Here is a 16,164-nt window from a genome sequence, read left to right as displayed (position 1 = left end):
AATATTGAAATTTGCCTTGATCACTAGTCTTACTCTGTTAGTCTTCTGTGTTCCCATAAAAGGAAAGGAATTCCTTCCTTAATCTGTAATTTAGCAGGAAACATTGTTCATTAGGAACTTAAATTTTCATGTTTGTTTTAATGGGATTGAGTATACCTGCTATGGAAGATGTCTAATATCGCAAGATTTTGGATGTACTCAGTGGAAACCATCTTTGATATTTGTGCTTTTGGTTTAAAAATTGTATCTTTTCCTGTAGTTGAAACAGTGTCTTCTCCAGTAGTTTTTGCTGAAATTGTGTTAGTGGACAGAATAGTAGAGTGCCTACTTAATATAGAAATAAAAATGAACATTTAAATAGTGAGCAATCTCATCTGAGCCATCCTGAAATTTCTTGCAGGTATGCTTGAGAGGTTGTTAGAAACAATTTGGGGGGGCGTGGTGTCAATGACAGAGGAGGAGTGAAGGATTGCATCATTTTACCGAATGTGGCAGTGTGTTGGGAGATAGTTAGAGGATCAGGGACATGGATCATTGATAGAATTATGGGATCAATAAAAGAACTATACAAGCAATAGGCCTGCAAGCAAAAGGCCTGTGTGAGAAAAACTCTGCATGAGAAAAATCCTGTGTGAGAAAAAAGCCTGAGAAACAGAGGGAGTTTTGAAGATTTACAGCTGTGTAGATAAGACCCGGAGAAGGGAGGGTGAACTCTGAATTCTTTTAATCGTAACATAACTGTAGAAGCTTGCCAATGTAAGTCCAATTATGTAGAAGTAGAAATTCGCTTTGATAAGCTTTAAGCCACTTAGGAGTTAACAAGCTGGGATACTATATAAGTGCCTTTGGATTGCTAATAAACGGGAGTTTGCTCTTATCAACCACATTGGTTTTGGACTGCAATTTCTCCCCCCGCCAGAGTCCACGGACTTTTTTCCTTTTTCCAACAGCAGAGTAAGGAGAAGAGGAAGTTTTCCTGGAAGCTAGAGGAGAACAACTGAAGCATGAAATAATTAGTTTCATGAGGGTTTGTATAAGAGAGAAAGGTGGTTGACAAGAGGAGGCAGAGAAAGACACTCTTGGGATAGCAGTTCTGACAGTGTAAGATGTTCAGTGTTCTACAGGTCAATGCAAAAAGGGGGATTTGTTGGGGTTATTTTGGTGTGATGTCTTCAGGTTATAAGGAGAGAAGTAGTTGACTTCAAACGTATGCATACCTTTTAAATGTTCTGTACTCTTAAGTGGGAATACATGGTAAATAAAAGTTTACCAATTTAAAAATACTTAAAACGACATTTCAGAGATCCTCACATAGAGTACAGTTATTATTGTAGCAGTCAAATTTGAAAATCTTAACTTGGTTCTATGGAAATTGCTTTTTACTTATGCTTTTTCCTGTTTTCAGGTCTTTGTTGATCAGTGGCTGAGATTTGAATTTGTAATTTTGTTGCACAAAACCCAGCCTAGGCTGAGTTGGAAGTTCTCAAGTAGATACTGGGCTTTTCATAGATCTGTAATTAATTTTTTTATAAAACTAGAAATGTAATAATGAAGTTTTTTTATAAGGTGATAGATGTCACAATTTGTGGTTTTACTTTTTTTCTTGGTGTCATGGGTTGACCCTGGCTGGATGCCAGGCACTCACGAAAGCCACTCACTCACTCCTCTCTGCAGCTGAACAGAGGAGAGAAAATTTGATTTTAATTTTAAGGGTCCATGGATTGAGATAAGGACCAGGAGAAATCACTCATCAAATACCATCAAGGGCAAAACAGGCTCATATTAGAGATATAAAGTGAATTTATTACTAACAAAATCAGAGCAGGATAATGAGAAGTAAAAGAAACCCTTAAAAACACCTTTTTCCCCAACCCCTCCCTCCTTCCCACCGACAGCACAGAGAGACAGGACATGGGGGTTTTGGTCAGTTCGTCACCCAAGGTTTTCTTCCGCTTGGCTCAAGGAGAGAAGTTGCTCCCCTGTGAGACTGTGGGGTCTCTCCCAGGGGAGACAGTTCTCCACGAACCTCTCCAATGTGGTTCCAATCTCATGAGCAGCAGTCCTGCCAAAACTGCTGCAATGTGAATTCCTCCCATGGGCAAACAGTCCTCCCAAAACTGCTACAGAGTGGGTCACTCTTCCACGGGGTGCAGTGCTCCAAGGACAGGCTGCTCCAGCCTGGAAGCAAGGGCCCCCTCTCTCCACTGGGTCTCCCACTGGATCACAGCCTCTTCCAGGCATCCACCTGCTCCGGCGTGGGCACCTCCCCCATGGGCTGTGGGTGGATCTCTGCATCCTGCTTGGATGCCCATGGGCTGCAGGGGCACGGCTGCTTCACCATGGTCACCACCACAGCCTGTGGAGGAATCTCAGCTCTGGTGCCTGGAGCACCTCCTCCCCCTCCTTCTTCACTGACCTTGGTGTCTCCATGTAGTTTCCCTCACAGGTTCTCACCTCCTCCTCTTCTCTGGCTGGAATTAACACTATACTACAACCTTTGTTTTGATTTCTTCTTAAATATGTTATCGTAGAGGTATTACCTCCATTTCTAATTGGCCCAGCTTTGACCAGCGGCATGTCTGTCTTTGGAGCCACCAGGGATTGGCTCTGCCAGACGGGTGGAAGCTTCCAGCAGCTTCTTACAGAAGCCACCTCTGTGGGCCCCCTCTGCTGCCAAAACCCAGGCCATGCAAAACCTATGCACTTGGCAAGCATGAAAACCATGCCAAATTTCCATTTGACAAAAGTGATTTAAAAATTTTTACAGAATATTCAGATACATTTTTTGAGAGGGATGTTACACTGAGGCAGAATAACATGGCAATTTCCAGGTAGGATGCTGAAAGTTCCAGGGATTTATGGCTAGAATACTTCATAATTTGCTTCTAGGTGTCCCTGAAGCATTGCAGCCATGAGTGAAAATTGCAGCTATCTGACAGCTGTGAGTGACCTCAGTGAGGTGAGTCAGTGTCAAACCAGGTCTGTACCAGTATCCTCATTACAGCTGGTGCTACTTGGCACCTTGATGGCAGTCCCAGTGGATTTACTGAATCAAAGCACCAGGTTGGTCTCCTTGTTTGATGTGCACTGCCAGAGTTAGCTGAAAAACTTTGTTTTCTGTTCTGAAGAAACCATTTATTCTGCTTGAGTAAAATGTAGTTTCCACTGCTGACAAGGGATCATCATGTGTTTATACATAGAATTTTTAAGTGGAGCAATAGTGAAACATCAAGAGCAAGTATTATTATGTATACATTAAAAAATTATGAAGCACCCTCAAAGTATCATTGTATATCTCTGTGAAATTACTTGAATGATTGATGTCATATCAATGTCTGTGACAATGGAGAGAAATTAGATGAGAGAAAAGATTCTATTTATTTTGTAGAAGTTGTGTTAATGCTTTACTTTTTTTCCTGTGCGGGTCCCTCTCAACTGAGTAAAATAAAAAATAAATATTTTTATAAAGCATTGCAGAATACCAGAGATTAACTGAAACCTGCAGAGCCTGAAGTATTTTAGGAGACATTGAACTCTTTCTCCTTCTACTCTTTCATATAGTTGAGAAGTGCAGATCAAGTCCTGTCTAGCAGAATTACTGCGCTGTGTGTCATAATATAATAAAATATTGTGTTATGACCTGAACAAAGGACGTGAACCCAAGGTTCTGTATTATTTTCCAACTGTGTTATTTCCCAAGAATTCTGCAAGCTTTTGAAGTTGTTGCACAAGAAAATCTATTAAGGCCCCACAACCTTAGTTGCTGTAAATAACTTTTTATTCTTTTTAAAATAGGTTAGGTTGTCCGTATTCCTAGTGTTCTTTTAAAATCTTATATATGTTTTTCCTGTAGAATGTCAAGATTACTAAAGAGGGAGTGAACATGTTGAATATTTTGAGAAGTTAGAGATTGCTTGTCTATAGCAGTTGGGAATTTATCAAAAAATTAACATGCTATTACCCCATACACACCCCCACAAAGCTAATATGACAGGTATTTTCTGCTTTTTTATATCCCCAGACCATATTCTCTGAAATTGTCTTAGTTTTCTACATGGTATCTTCAAGTCATTAAATATTAAACCCTGCAAATCTTGTTTCTCCATTTATAAGAGAGGAGCTAAAAGCTCTTCACAGGTTTTTTTTATGTTTCTAAAATATTCTGAATATATCAAATGCTGTTCAAGTACTAAGTTTAAATATTTTCTCTTAAGCAAGGCAGTTTGGTTTAGTTAGATTTTAACCTGCTAAGATTGCCTAAAATGATTACAATGCTCTCTATGTGACCCTTTGTAGTCTTAACAGCTTTCAAAGGTATCACCAAGACCTGATGAAAATCCCCATTCAGTCTTGCTAGGTAATGTTTTGATATGCTCTCTCATCTCAGGCTTCTTAGAACTATAAGCTTGGCTGTTTTTCTTGGTATTTACGGATGTTCCCTGGTTTACCTTTCCTGCTTTTTCCACTAATCACTGTTCTTGCAATATATTAAGACAGAAAGAGTAATAGATTTTCGCACTGGGTAAGTGTGGTCGTAGAACATAAATCCTCTATTGACCAAAGAAAACATTGGAAGACTGAAAAAGGAAGTGGAAAGAATTCTGCATACCTGGATGGAGCAGAAGGCATGTGACTGTAGGAAATAAATTTTTTTAACATTGTTTATTATTTAACAGTTCATTATTTATTATTTATTTGAGACTTTTCTGGAAAGTGGATTTGCAGATCATGTAAATGAAAACCTGAAGTCAAAAGGAAGTTGAGGGTAAATTAAGAATATTTTGAGAAATCCTGTGTGTAACAGGCAGTTTTTATTTGAGTATAGGCATAAAGAATGGTAGACTAGGGAAGAATTTCATTATCTTTTAATAAATGTTCTGAATTCTTGGTAAAATATTTTATTTTAAATAAATGTGTCATGCTTATAATCTAATAGATTAGTCCTTGTCATCATTATCATCATTGTTACTATCCTATCAAAAAAAGAGTTGATATTTGTATTTCCTTTCTCAAGGTAATATATCTTTCATTGTTGTGTACTTGGTTTTATTAATTGAAGTGTATGAGATAGCCAAGATACTTAAAATTGTGGTTTTTGTTCCACAGAGAAACAGAAATTCAGAGAACTGGCCTGAACATTGTAATATAGTCATTATAACCTTATAAAAACATCTGGTTTTAGTGAGGATTTATATTCAACAAGACGCCTGTATCCACTATTGATACACACAAGGCGGTGCATAATAAGCACATTATATAGAGAAGCTGTCATTTCACACAGCTGAAAGACTGACATCAAATGTCAACCTAATAATTTTTCAATCTTTTTTTTTATTTGCAAACTTCAGAATGTTTTCCACCTGAAGCATCTCTCTACCAAAGAGTAAATTTCTACTTACTTAAAATTTACTTCTTTTTTTAATTAACCTTTTCTAATCACAAAAGTTTGGCAGATCACAAATCAAAAGCTGTAAACATCTTAGCTATCCACATATTTATGACTTGCTTAAAGAAATGTAATAAAATTTCTAGTTATTCAGAATAATTTTTCAGATCGGTTGGTAGAGCACTACTTCAGAGCCACTGACATGGATTACTGTCTACTGGGGAACTGGACAATGGCAATTTATAATTTTATCCAGGTCTCATTTATTTTCATCTCTCACATATGGAATTTTAAAGTTCATTCATTTGCATGAGTCATGAAGTTAGAAACACTTCCCAGTTGGAAAAAGTGGTACATATTTTCAAGAAAATTCCTCTCATTATATTGAGGAGGAAATACAATCTCAAAACTATATAACTATATAGCTTAAATTGGTTTAAGTATCTTAAGTGGATCATTGTGCTTTTCAGGAACTGTCAGTTCTTATTATGCTGAATAGTTGTATTCAGTTATGGGCTGGACAGAAATCGATTCAAAATTGTGTGTGCAATCATAATATCCCTCATGGGAATTGTTCATTCACACTGTTTCCCAGGGTTTGTGCTATGTTTAATAGGTGGATTTGTTCTGCTCTAATGAGGAGAACATTGTGTAGCTGAGTGTTCTTCCATGTGGTTGGATTCATAAATGTCTTCCTTTTAACGGAGCTTTTTCTCTCCACATGGAGGCAGTGGCTTCCTGGTATGGGCAGAAATATGTTTTGATTTGCAGGTACTGCTTAAAAATGTTGATTAATCTTTTTAAGTCTGTGAAATTCATTGAGATTTTGAGAGACAGATAAAATAAATCGTGTAATTGTAAGTCACCTTATATACAGGCAAACCCCAAAAGTTTGGGATTAGATACCCAAGAAAGCATTGGAAACCTCGGAGATCATAGAATCATAGGGTAGCCTGAGTTGGAACAGGCCCATCAGGATCATTGAGTCCAACTCCTGGCCCTAGGTAGGATACCCCAAGAATTCCATCCTGTGCCTGAGAGCATTGTCCAAACACTTCTTGAGTTCTGTCAGGCTTGGTGCTGAGACCACTTCCATGGGGAGCCTGTTCCAGTGCTCAACCACCTTCAGTGGAGTTGGATACTGGAACCTGTGGAGAAGATGTGTTATCTTCTCCCTTGCCATTCCTCTTTTCCTTGCCAGTATGGGAATATTAAGAAACCACCACTTTAAATCTAAGAAAGCACAGTAAGTATAAAAGTGCTTGTAAAACTACTCCCTCCAGTGATCAGGTGCCCAAATCCAAATTACACTAAGTGTTTTACCTGCTTATGTTTCAGTGTACCTCGTTCTCCCAGTTATTTTTAAAATGACAAATATCACTAAAAAGGTGTTTGGTCCCATGGCAGGAATTTGGAATTCTTTTCCTGGTGGGTAAATATTAACCACAAGGTTCTGCACTCTTGTTCCATTTTGTCTGCTTCTCTAGGTCCAAGATCTGTTCTTTCTTTTCTGCACCTTGGCCTCGCTTGACTAAGGGGCATGCTAAGCAGGGCAGGTACCTTAGTAGTCAGGACATTCCTGCTGAAGGTGTCCTTTTGAGTTCCTGCATACTGAAAAAAAAATTTTAGTCAGGTTTCCCTTTCTTTAAGATCAAACAGGAAGGGAGTAAAGAGTTAAAGAAGTTGAAGTAGCCACTGAGGGGTGGTTTGGACCAGTTTTCAATGTTGACATATGAAAATATATAAACGATTACTTTGGGAATAGTCCTATTGCTTCTGAGACAAGTTGAGTTCTATTGTCTAATTCCTGCTATGCAAGGGGGAGAGATGGCATTGTTATAATTAAACTTGAGGCTATTTATTTGCTACTTTCTTACAGGAAACAGATTCAACCTCTTCTAGGACAGTTTAGCCAGTCAGAGGCTTTGCTAATCTCATCTGGGGTTGAGCCAGGGACTCTGGATGGCGTTCTCCTGGATGCTGGCTGTTCTTCTATGCAGTTTGATACACCTGAAAGAGGTTTTTCCCTGCAGAAGGATGGACCTTTGGACATGAGGATGGATAGTGACAGGTACATTATAATAGAATATTTCTTCTTGAACATTAAAAACTATCTGCTCAGCACCCCCTGTGCATTTCCTTTCCTCTTAAAATGAAGAATTCTTATCATCAAACCACATCTAATTTTGCATGAGTATCCTGTCTTTCTTTTGCCAAAAAGCTTTTTTCTATCTCAGTGCTCAGCCCTTGTTATTGTCTTTGCCTTCTTTGAAATAAGAGGAAAGTTCCAGGGATGAGTAGTTAAACCACTAACATTTTATTAACTGTACCTTTGAATTATAACATTTTTGGAGTGTATGGTATACAGTCACAGGAACATCTCCCTTTCAGAGGCTTATTATTTCTGCAGTTTTTCCACCTGCACTAGATCTGCAGGCTCACAACTTCTTACTGCAGTCCCTTTCCTTTTCTGCCACACTTACTATTTGTGGAAACTTCACTTGAGCAGGTTCAGTTGCTCCCCTAGGAAAGGAGCAGCGTCCCTCTTTTGTGCAATGGCCATCTGATCCAGTTTCTTCTCTGTAAAAGGAACGTAATAAAAATAAATAAGTAAAATCCTATCCATTGTATCTGCCAGTTTAAATCAGATAGCTACATTGTATAAAGTTGTCTTCCACGTCCATGTATTTGTTGTAATTTTTAATAGCAAAATTATAAGCTTCCTTTCTCTTTGTGTAGGAGGCACATCAGGCTTACTTAATTGTCAAATTAATAATTACTGAGTAAATAACCTGTATTTAAATTTGGATTGGTGTTTAGTACTTTCAAGAGCATGAAAATCAGTTGTGGAATGATGATTTCTGCTTATGGAATGTTTTTTATCTTCAGACAACCTGATGTGTTTCTGCAGCATTTTGCTTTTTGCATGAGCAACCAAAGATCCGTCTTGTATGGAAGATGGCTGTAATTGCATGATGCATTGCATGACAGAGAATGACAGTTTTTTCTTCGTGTTTTGATGAACCTGGAGTCTTAAGAAATGCCATTTGTTCTTTCACTGCTCACAGAGAGCCCACGGGAAGCCTCAATTTCTAAGGAATTAGCTTACCATATTAACGTTGAGTCTTAACAGAGCAAATTTCATGATACTTGCTTTTTCTGTTTTCTTGAAAATGCTCCCATGATTCTCCTGGGATTCAGTCCTCAGATTTCAAAAATCTGAACTCCAGGCTTAAATATAAGTCTGATGCATCATGAGAAAACAAACACAGAACAAGAGCATAAGAGCAAAGGATACCTGAGGCATAACAAAAGCTTTACACTATGGTTGTTGCTATGATACTACTTGCCTCTAAGTTTTGTTATCTTTTGTAAGATGCTGCAGGGGAGTAAAAAATGCCTGAAAGAGAAGAAGAGAATTTAGAAGAGAATTTATTAAGTAGTTTGTATGTTTTCTCTGATTAGTAAACCCAGAGATGATGTTCGTATAATACCTTGAACTATTTCAGTAGCAAAGTCACAGAGATTTAGATATATAGATTGAAGGCTTACACTGTCCAAATGGTAATAATTCCTGTAATTTGTATTACTAGGTCATTTCTATTATCTCAGAAGAGTAGTTATATATAAATTCTTATGCCTTTTATTGAAAAGTAATATTTAATTATCTTCATTAGCAATTGTTTTCATAGCAGGAGATGTGAAAGAAAAGATCCTTGAAATCAGTTCTGACTAGAAAACAACATATGATGCAAGGTGGCTAAAATGAACCCATAAGAGGCAAGTTTATATTCTAAAGCTGGCTAAATAGAAAGGTCACACATAATTTCCATCCTAGCATGATACTGGAATATATTTATTCTTGTCACCTTATTAAGCATAGCTTATGATAATACTTGGAAGTCAAAAACTGTTCTAATTGAAGTTAAGGAACGAACTCCATTTAGACCAGCAAGAAAAAGGATTTAAAAGGTGCAAGCTGTTTTCACAGAGTTGCCATCTCCTATTTGAAAACCTCAAAGGCACTTGTATGCAGTGTGTGTGTTTGACTTTATGTCTCAACGCTATGAAGCTTCACCTCTTGTCAATGAAAACTGACGTCAGTGAACTAATTGGCTCTTCTCGTGCGTAGGTACCCTGACATGCCCACTGCTGCTGATGTTGTGAATGCTTTAGATCAACAGGCGCTTGCGTCCATCCTGAGAACATACGGGGAGGAGAGGCATGCTAAGAAAATCGCTTCAGCCATCGTTCAGGCACGCAGCATATACCCCATCACCAGAACTCAGCAGCTTGCAAGCATTGTTGCAGGTACCCTCATTAATTCTTCACAGTGGCTGCTGAGGAGAAAAAAATATTAATCCCCAAGGTCCCAGAGGGATCTATTTGTACTTGAAATCATGCAGGATCTAATCCTGCCTATTCTGCTCTGATGTCAGCTCTCTTTTTCTTTTTTTTTAAGCTCCCATTTTTTGTATTGTAGTTTGACAATTAGTTTAATAATAGATTTAACATGAAGTGATTTATCATTTTGTCAACGAGGTTGAACCACAGAATGACAGCAGCCTTGGGTATTCTTTATCCTGGCTATTGATAAACTTTCAAGTATCAGATATGTCATATCTGTCTTTGTTTTAAATTTCTGTATTTTAATATTTTGAGGGGAGGTACCATGGCAGTTTTCAATTATGAGTGAAATCAGATAATTTCTGTCTTTTTAAAGAATCAGGGAGCACAAAGAAATACATGACTTGCTTCACCTGGTGCATGCCAACTAGATCAGCCTGAAGCGACTATTGAAACACTTCATCTTCCTTGCTCTTCACTGTAAACAACTTGAACAAAATGCAGTTAGGCAGGAACAGTGCTTACATCAAGAACCTTTACGTTCGTGTTCTCAAGTAAAAATTTTCAAGGAAAAATATAAGACACAAATCCTGTTCATTAACATTCTAATACGTAGTGTCAGGATGTTTTATTTTTTTTAACCAAATGGCGAAAATCACTACATCTTGTCATGAATAAGTCTAAACTGCTGACTTTGAATATAGACCTTTAAAATTCTAATCCAAATTTAACATTTGCTAAAGAACAGTGTAAAATATTTTATCAATATCCTGAAGAGTATTAAAAAATGTATGGTATACTTAAAAATTTGTATTACTTAAACTGGATGTCTAAGGCACTTAAGTTTAATGATGGAGAAATTAAAAGGTTTGGATTTGCAGAAGTCAGGATACTTTAGCAAAATGTCCAATAAACCAAGGCCCAAAATTTAGCTGATACGATAAAAGAACCTAAAGACACCGCTTGCTGTTGTAAGCTCCTGCTGTAAATATAGTGAATACAAGCAATCTTAAAAAAAATCACAGAGATAAAGCACTATGTGTCTTTTATAAACCTTACATTTTTAATATCATCCTTAGCAATATCCTGAAATAATAATTTTGGGCTTTGTCATATATGTCTCATGCTTTTTGAAAAACTATTGATTGAGACAGTGTACTACTACTGAGTTTGAAGCAACCATATCACTGTGTTAAAGATATAACATGTTATGTGTTGTAGACAAGCAACTCAGTAGTTCTGAAATAATTTTGTGCCATAGCTTAAACTAAGAAGATAAAATACTAGTGTATGAAAGAGAGCAATTGAAGCTCCCTTCATGTTTAATGTGCTGCATGTAAGTCATCAATTGTCACTTTCCTTGACAATGAGAAGGATTTTTTGTTCTCACTTGAAATTTTCTGCCGTCTTTGAAGAGCTTCTTGATACATGAGTCATGTATGCATCAGGTAGTGTACATGTCAAAAACAATGAGTCCAGCACACATCTGCCAAGACAATAAATATGTACGTTTTGTGTGCTTTTTTTGGAATACACAAGTAGTTATAACAATTTTAGAGCTGTTACACTGATCCCTGTTTGCCTAAAACTTCTTCCAATTTTAATTGGATTCATCCAGTAAGGAAGCACTATGGTGGATCCTATCTGTTTTTGAACTGATTAAGAAACCTTAAGAAAATTTTTGGTAATTGTGATATGTTTTGATTCATTTATCATCTATCATTAATATATATTATTATATTGGTGAAGTTATTGGCATAAGCCAGAGCTAGAGAGCCAGAGACCACAGCTACAAAAACCTCTTGATGGCACAGCCCAAAAACCACTGACTAATTCAGGACTTTACCAGAGTAAAATTTATGACCTAGTAGTTAAATGTTATGTCCTTTAAAAAATAAAATATTAATTAGAATAATAAAATCTTGCATTTTAGATTTTGCAGATTCTTTGCAAGCCTGATTATCTTCCAGAACAGAGTCATTATTTTTGCCTAGTATAGGAACCAGAACATAAGCAAAAAAATCTAGCCAGTGAGGCTGGATATGTGTGCCTTTTCTCTGCTGGTGTCAGTATCTGAGAATTTGTGTAGTGTCCATATTTCTTTCTCATGTTATTGATTACTATGGCTTCAGATTTTCTAGAGCTCTGAAGTTTTATCTTAAGGTCCAGCTGATAATCAGAATCACAGTGAATCTAGATTTGGACTAACCTGAACTTGGAAAATTTAATTTCTTTTTATAGAATGCTAGACTACTGGTCTTTCCACTACCCTCCAAAAGGTTAGAACATGTATTGCAGTTGCTAATTGATTGGGAGATAAAAGTGAAGGATGTAGTTTAAAAAAGCCCCAAGCAAACGAAACAGCATTAAAAAATTTGTCTTTCTTTTTGTGTTTATAAATATTATCCAAAAGGTTTCTGATCTGTTCAAGTAAGATCTCTATGAGCTATGAGGAGGAGTTTTTGGTTCAGTTTTGTGAACAGCATCTCTTCCTGCAGCACAGTCAAACTCTTCTAAGTGTTTGTAATTTTCACAGAGCTATTTGCAACATTGAATGCTCTGTAAATACTAAAAATCAGTAGTTCTCAACTGAGGGGTTGTGAACAGATGTGTGGAAGTCGATTAAGAAGCACTTCCTGATGTCTTTTGTTGTACTTCATTGAGTTGTTTGGAAACAATAGGTCTAACTGCATGTGCAGGAAAACTGATGATCTATTTTGATTTCTTTTCAGTGAGCAATATACCTTGTTATCTATTAATTTTTGTCCAAAACTTATTTTTTCTGATCATTATTTAGATGCATAATCTATTCACACACAATTTTGAGATCAGGTAATCATTTGGCCTTAACTTGAAAGGAGTTGATGATGACATGTTAAAGAAATTTGAAAAGTTTAAAAAGCACTTTAATCAGTAAAGTCAATTTCATTCAGACTGGTTCACTTTTATAGACTTTAATTATCAGTTTGGAATTTGTAGTATTGCCTGAATTTCAGCTGGGTGAGAATTAACACTGTACTGAGGGAGCCTAGACAAAAGGACATTAGTTGCGTCACAGAAACTTATTAAATGCAGTGCTAATTCAACAGACGAATTCCTGCAAACAGGTGCACGATCTGAATTAATTTCTAAACTCTCCCACTCTCTTACACTCTGGGGACTTTAATAGTTCATATTGACAGGCACAGCACATTGCTAATTTCATTCACAAGCTTTTAAAATTTCAATACATTTCAACCTGTGAACCTATTAGATTTTTTAAAGTGTAAGTATCATCAGGGCATCCTAAAACTAAAAATGATAATTTCTCTCACTGGGATTTCAAACCAGTCATCTAGCCAGAAGCGTGGTGGTTTTATGAATGAAATTCATTTTACAAGCTTCCCATACAGTTTTTTTCTAATGTTTTTGTATATACATTTTGTACAGCCAGTTACCAGGAAGGATTTTTCCAGGGACCTGGATGAGAGATAATGTGCCTGAGCAGAAAGCACAAATAGATTTTTATTTAACTAAACTAGAAGAGTAAGAGTGATAGGAGAATTTTTCATCATACACAACTGGCAGTCAATGGCTGTTCTAAGGGTTCCATTTTCAAAGAATCTATTTATAGGTATGTAAAGAAATAAGGAAACAGATACTGTGCCTGTTAGTACAAGCTTGGTGTCGGTTTCTTGGGACATCTTACATTCTGTAATTTTTAGTTCTCCTTTTAATTTAGGTCTCTCATCAAAATGAACTTTGTGACTTATACAATAAGAGTATATATTCTTTTTATGATTCATAGTAAATATAGAGGGTTATGTTCTCAAGAACAGAAATTATACTAACTAGCTAGTGTAACTTCTTCTAGAGTTTGTAAATGATGGAGAAGCCTAGCCTCCTGCAGGCTACATCTATTTACTCTGTTTTGTGAAATAGCTTCAAGCCACAAATTCCCATGCAGTCATTTGTTGGGAGAAGTCGATCCTGTTGCCACTTTCTGTCTTGAACGATTCAGATTATAAGAATTGGAAACAGCCACAGCTACAATGGGTCTCTTCAGTGAATTTAGGAGCTGTTAATTTGGAGATCAGAGGAGGTAGAGGCAGGGAAGGTAGTTAGGAAAATCAATTATGCAGAAACATATCTTAGGGACATAGCATACATGATAACAGCTTTATTAATAACGATTGAATTTTAAAATCCTATTATTTTCCTCTACCTTTGCTGAACACTGACATTGCTTGGGTGTTTGTGATATGCTTTGTGAACACTTAGACTTTTTGACATAAGTAAAATCTTACCTTTAAAACTCTCAAGAATTCCACTAATAAATTATTCTGTGCAAGCATGTTATGGATAATGATATCTCTATTAATTTTTTTCAATCACCTGTGCAGATGTGAATTTAGACAACTAGTTTCAGAGGTACAGTGTTCCCCTCTTTTACTTCACTATATAGAATATCAATTACTTGATTATGAGCTGCGTTTACTTCAAACTCTTTGCTTCTTGGGTTGCAGCTTAGCACTGACATGAAATTAGGGCATTCTAATACATACATACTAGTTGTATTGCCTCTTGTTTAGAAAAATAATTGTCCAGTTATGAGCTAGCATTGTTCATTTAATTTATCTTTTCCAGACTCCTGTGGTCCCTTACATAATAGATTAGAAATTTAGTCGGGTTTCACAGATCTTGTAGGATTCTTCCACTTCCGTTCCTCTGATCCATCAAATCAGGCTTCTCTAGCTTTTTGCTCTGTACTCATGTAATGAAAATTCAAGCCTAAAATACATTAAATATTGATATAATTAAGTTTCTATGAAAATTTCTGTCTCTACAGAAACTTGTTTAACTCATAATAATTGTGGGGAAAAGAAGAGGGAGTTTTCTGCATCTAATAAAAATATTTAATCTAGTGATTTTAGGTCTGACAAACCTTGACGCATTCAGCTCTATAGACACGTGAAAACACGACAGTATCAGCTGTATTTTCTAAATTTCTCAAGGTATTTTTGTGAACATTTGAAGAAACACAGGTTCTTCACAGGTGTAGTGTTCAACAATTGCTATTCCCAAAGAAGGATACCTCTTCTAAACTTCAATTAATTCATTGAAAGATAGTTATTACCAGGTAGACATTGTCTTCAGTTATATCTGCTTGTGAAGAAATGCAGTTACCTAAAAGGCAACAGGTAAAATTGTGTCCATCGTACATTAGTTTTTTTTCTTATAAGCATAACAAAACCACAAATACCGAACTGACATTGATTACACTGAGCTGTTAGGTTGAGACTTATCTATCCTATTTTTTTTTTCTTTATCTTGGTTTCAGCCATTATTTTGTAGTTTAAATTTGTGATGCTTTTGGAGAAGGAATTTCTCTAAAAGATTCTAGGGGAAAAAACCCCAACACTTAACAACAAACAATCTTCGTTTAATAGGGTTTACGTTCAGAGATGTGAATTCAAAACATAAAATAAAGATATGTTACCAAGAAAGAAGCTCACTACTCAGGGTTCAGCTTTGACTATGCTTTCCTTTAAAGTCATCTTGCATGAGTGAAAGTCAGAATGTAGAAATACTAAGTTATTAACATGCACCTTTTAAAATGTATGACAGGTGCTTTTCCAGCATCAGCACTCTATGCACGAAAGGACTTGCTTCAGAGACCCGCACATGTTGCTACTAAAACTTTTCAAGGCCTGCGAATATTTGTAAATGATGAGCTCCATGAACTCTTCATAGGACTGAAGACAGCTGAGAAGTTTCTAAAACCTGGAGGTCGCCTTGTAGCCCTCTCCTTTCATTCCCTAGAAGACCGTATTATCAAACGTTTTCTTTGTGGAATTGACATGACAGAAAAGTACAATCTTGGCTCAAAGCAGAAGATAAGGCAGGCTCTGAAAAATTCCTCCAAAGGAGAAGATACACAACAATCTCCCTGTGGAAAATTCAATTCAAAGTGGATTTTTATGCACAAAAAAGTTCTCACACCCCAGGCCAAGGATATTCAAACAAATCCAAGAGGAAGGTCAGCCAAGCTAAGAGCTGCTATTAAACTCTAAACCAAAATATGTGATTACATAATTGTTTAATTTCTTTAAATTTTATTTTCTAGAAGGCTAACTGGACAGATAGTATCAAACTGAAAAAATAAAATGAAGGCTGTTAGAAAACATTTCTTTCTTACCTTTGTGCTTCTTTTCAATTAGGAAGTAGTATAGAATATGAAAATGCAAAATAAATGCATATAAGTGGGTGTCACTAATTATACAAAAAAGACATTTTTTTTAAAAGACCATCAAACACAAAGTTTATAAAAATTGCAGGTTTGATGTATTTCTAGTATTCCCTTTAGATTAATTTCAAAATCCTGGCATTAACAGTCTAAATTCAGTAGCTAATTGAGACAGACATACTTTTATGGGGGTGGATTTCACACA

General features: G+C 36.4%; 1 protein-coding gene across 2 annotated transcripts in view; it reads left to right on the top strand.

Moving 5' to 3' along the window:
- The window catches only part of METTL15 (methyltransferase like 15), a 94,407-nt gene extending 78,508 nt beyond the window's left edge, over positions 1–15,899 (top strand). For both annotated transcript variants that reach the window (XM_048307037.1, XM_048307036.1), the window contains 3 exons: positions 7,266–7,457; positions 9,519–9,697; positions 15,341–15,899. In XM_048307037.1, coding sequence (XP_048162994.1) covers positions 7,266–7,457; positions 9,519–9,697; positions 15,341–15,786 — 817 coding nt within the window. In that variant the 3' untranslated portion in view covers positions 15,787–15,899. The remainder of the gene's footprint in view (positions 1–7,265; positions 7,458–9,518; positions 9,698–15,340) is intronic.
- Positions 15,900–16,164: the final 265 nt, after the last annotated feature.

The sequence above is a fragment of the Corvus hawaiiensis genome, chromosome 6 (assembly GCF_020740725.1).
Source record: "Corvus hawaiiensis isolate bCorHaw1 chromosome 6, bCorHaw1.pri.cur, whole genome shotgun sequence".
Classification (NCBI taxonomy): domain Eukaryota; kingdom Metazoa; phylum Chordata; class Aves; order Passeriformes; family Corvidae; genus Corvus; species Corvus hawaiiensis.
Note: the sequence above shows the minus strand (reverse complement) of the source record. Positions and strands in the feature narration are given on the sequence as shown.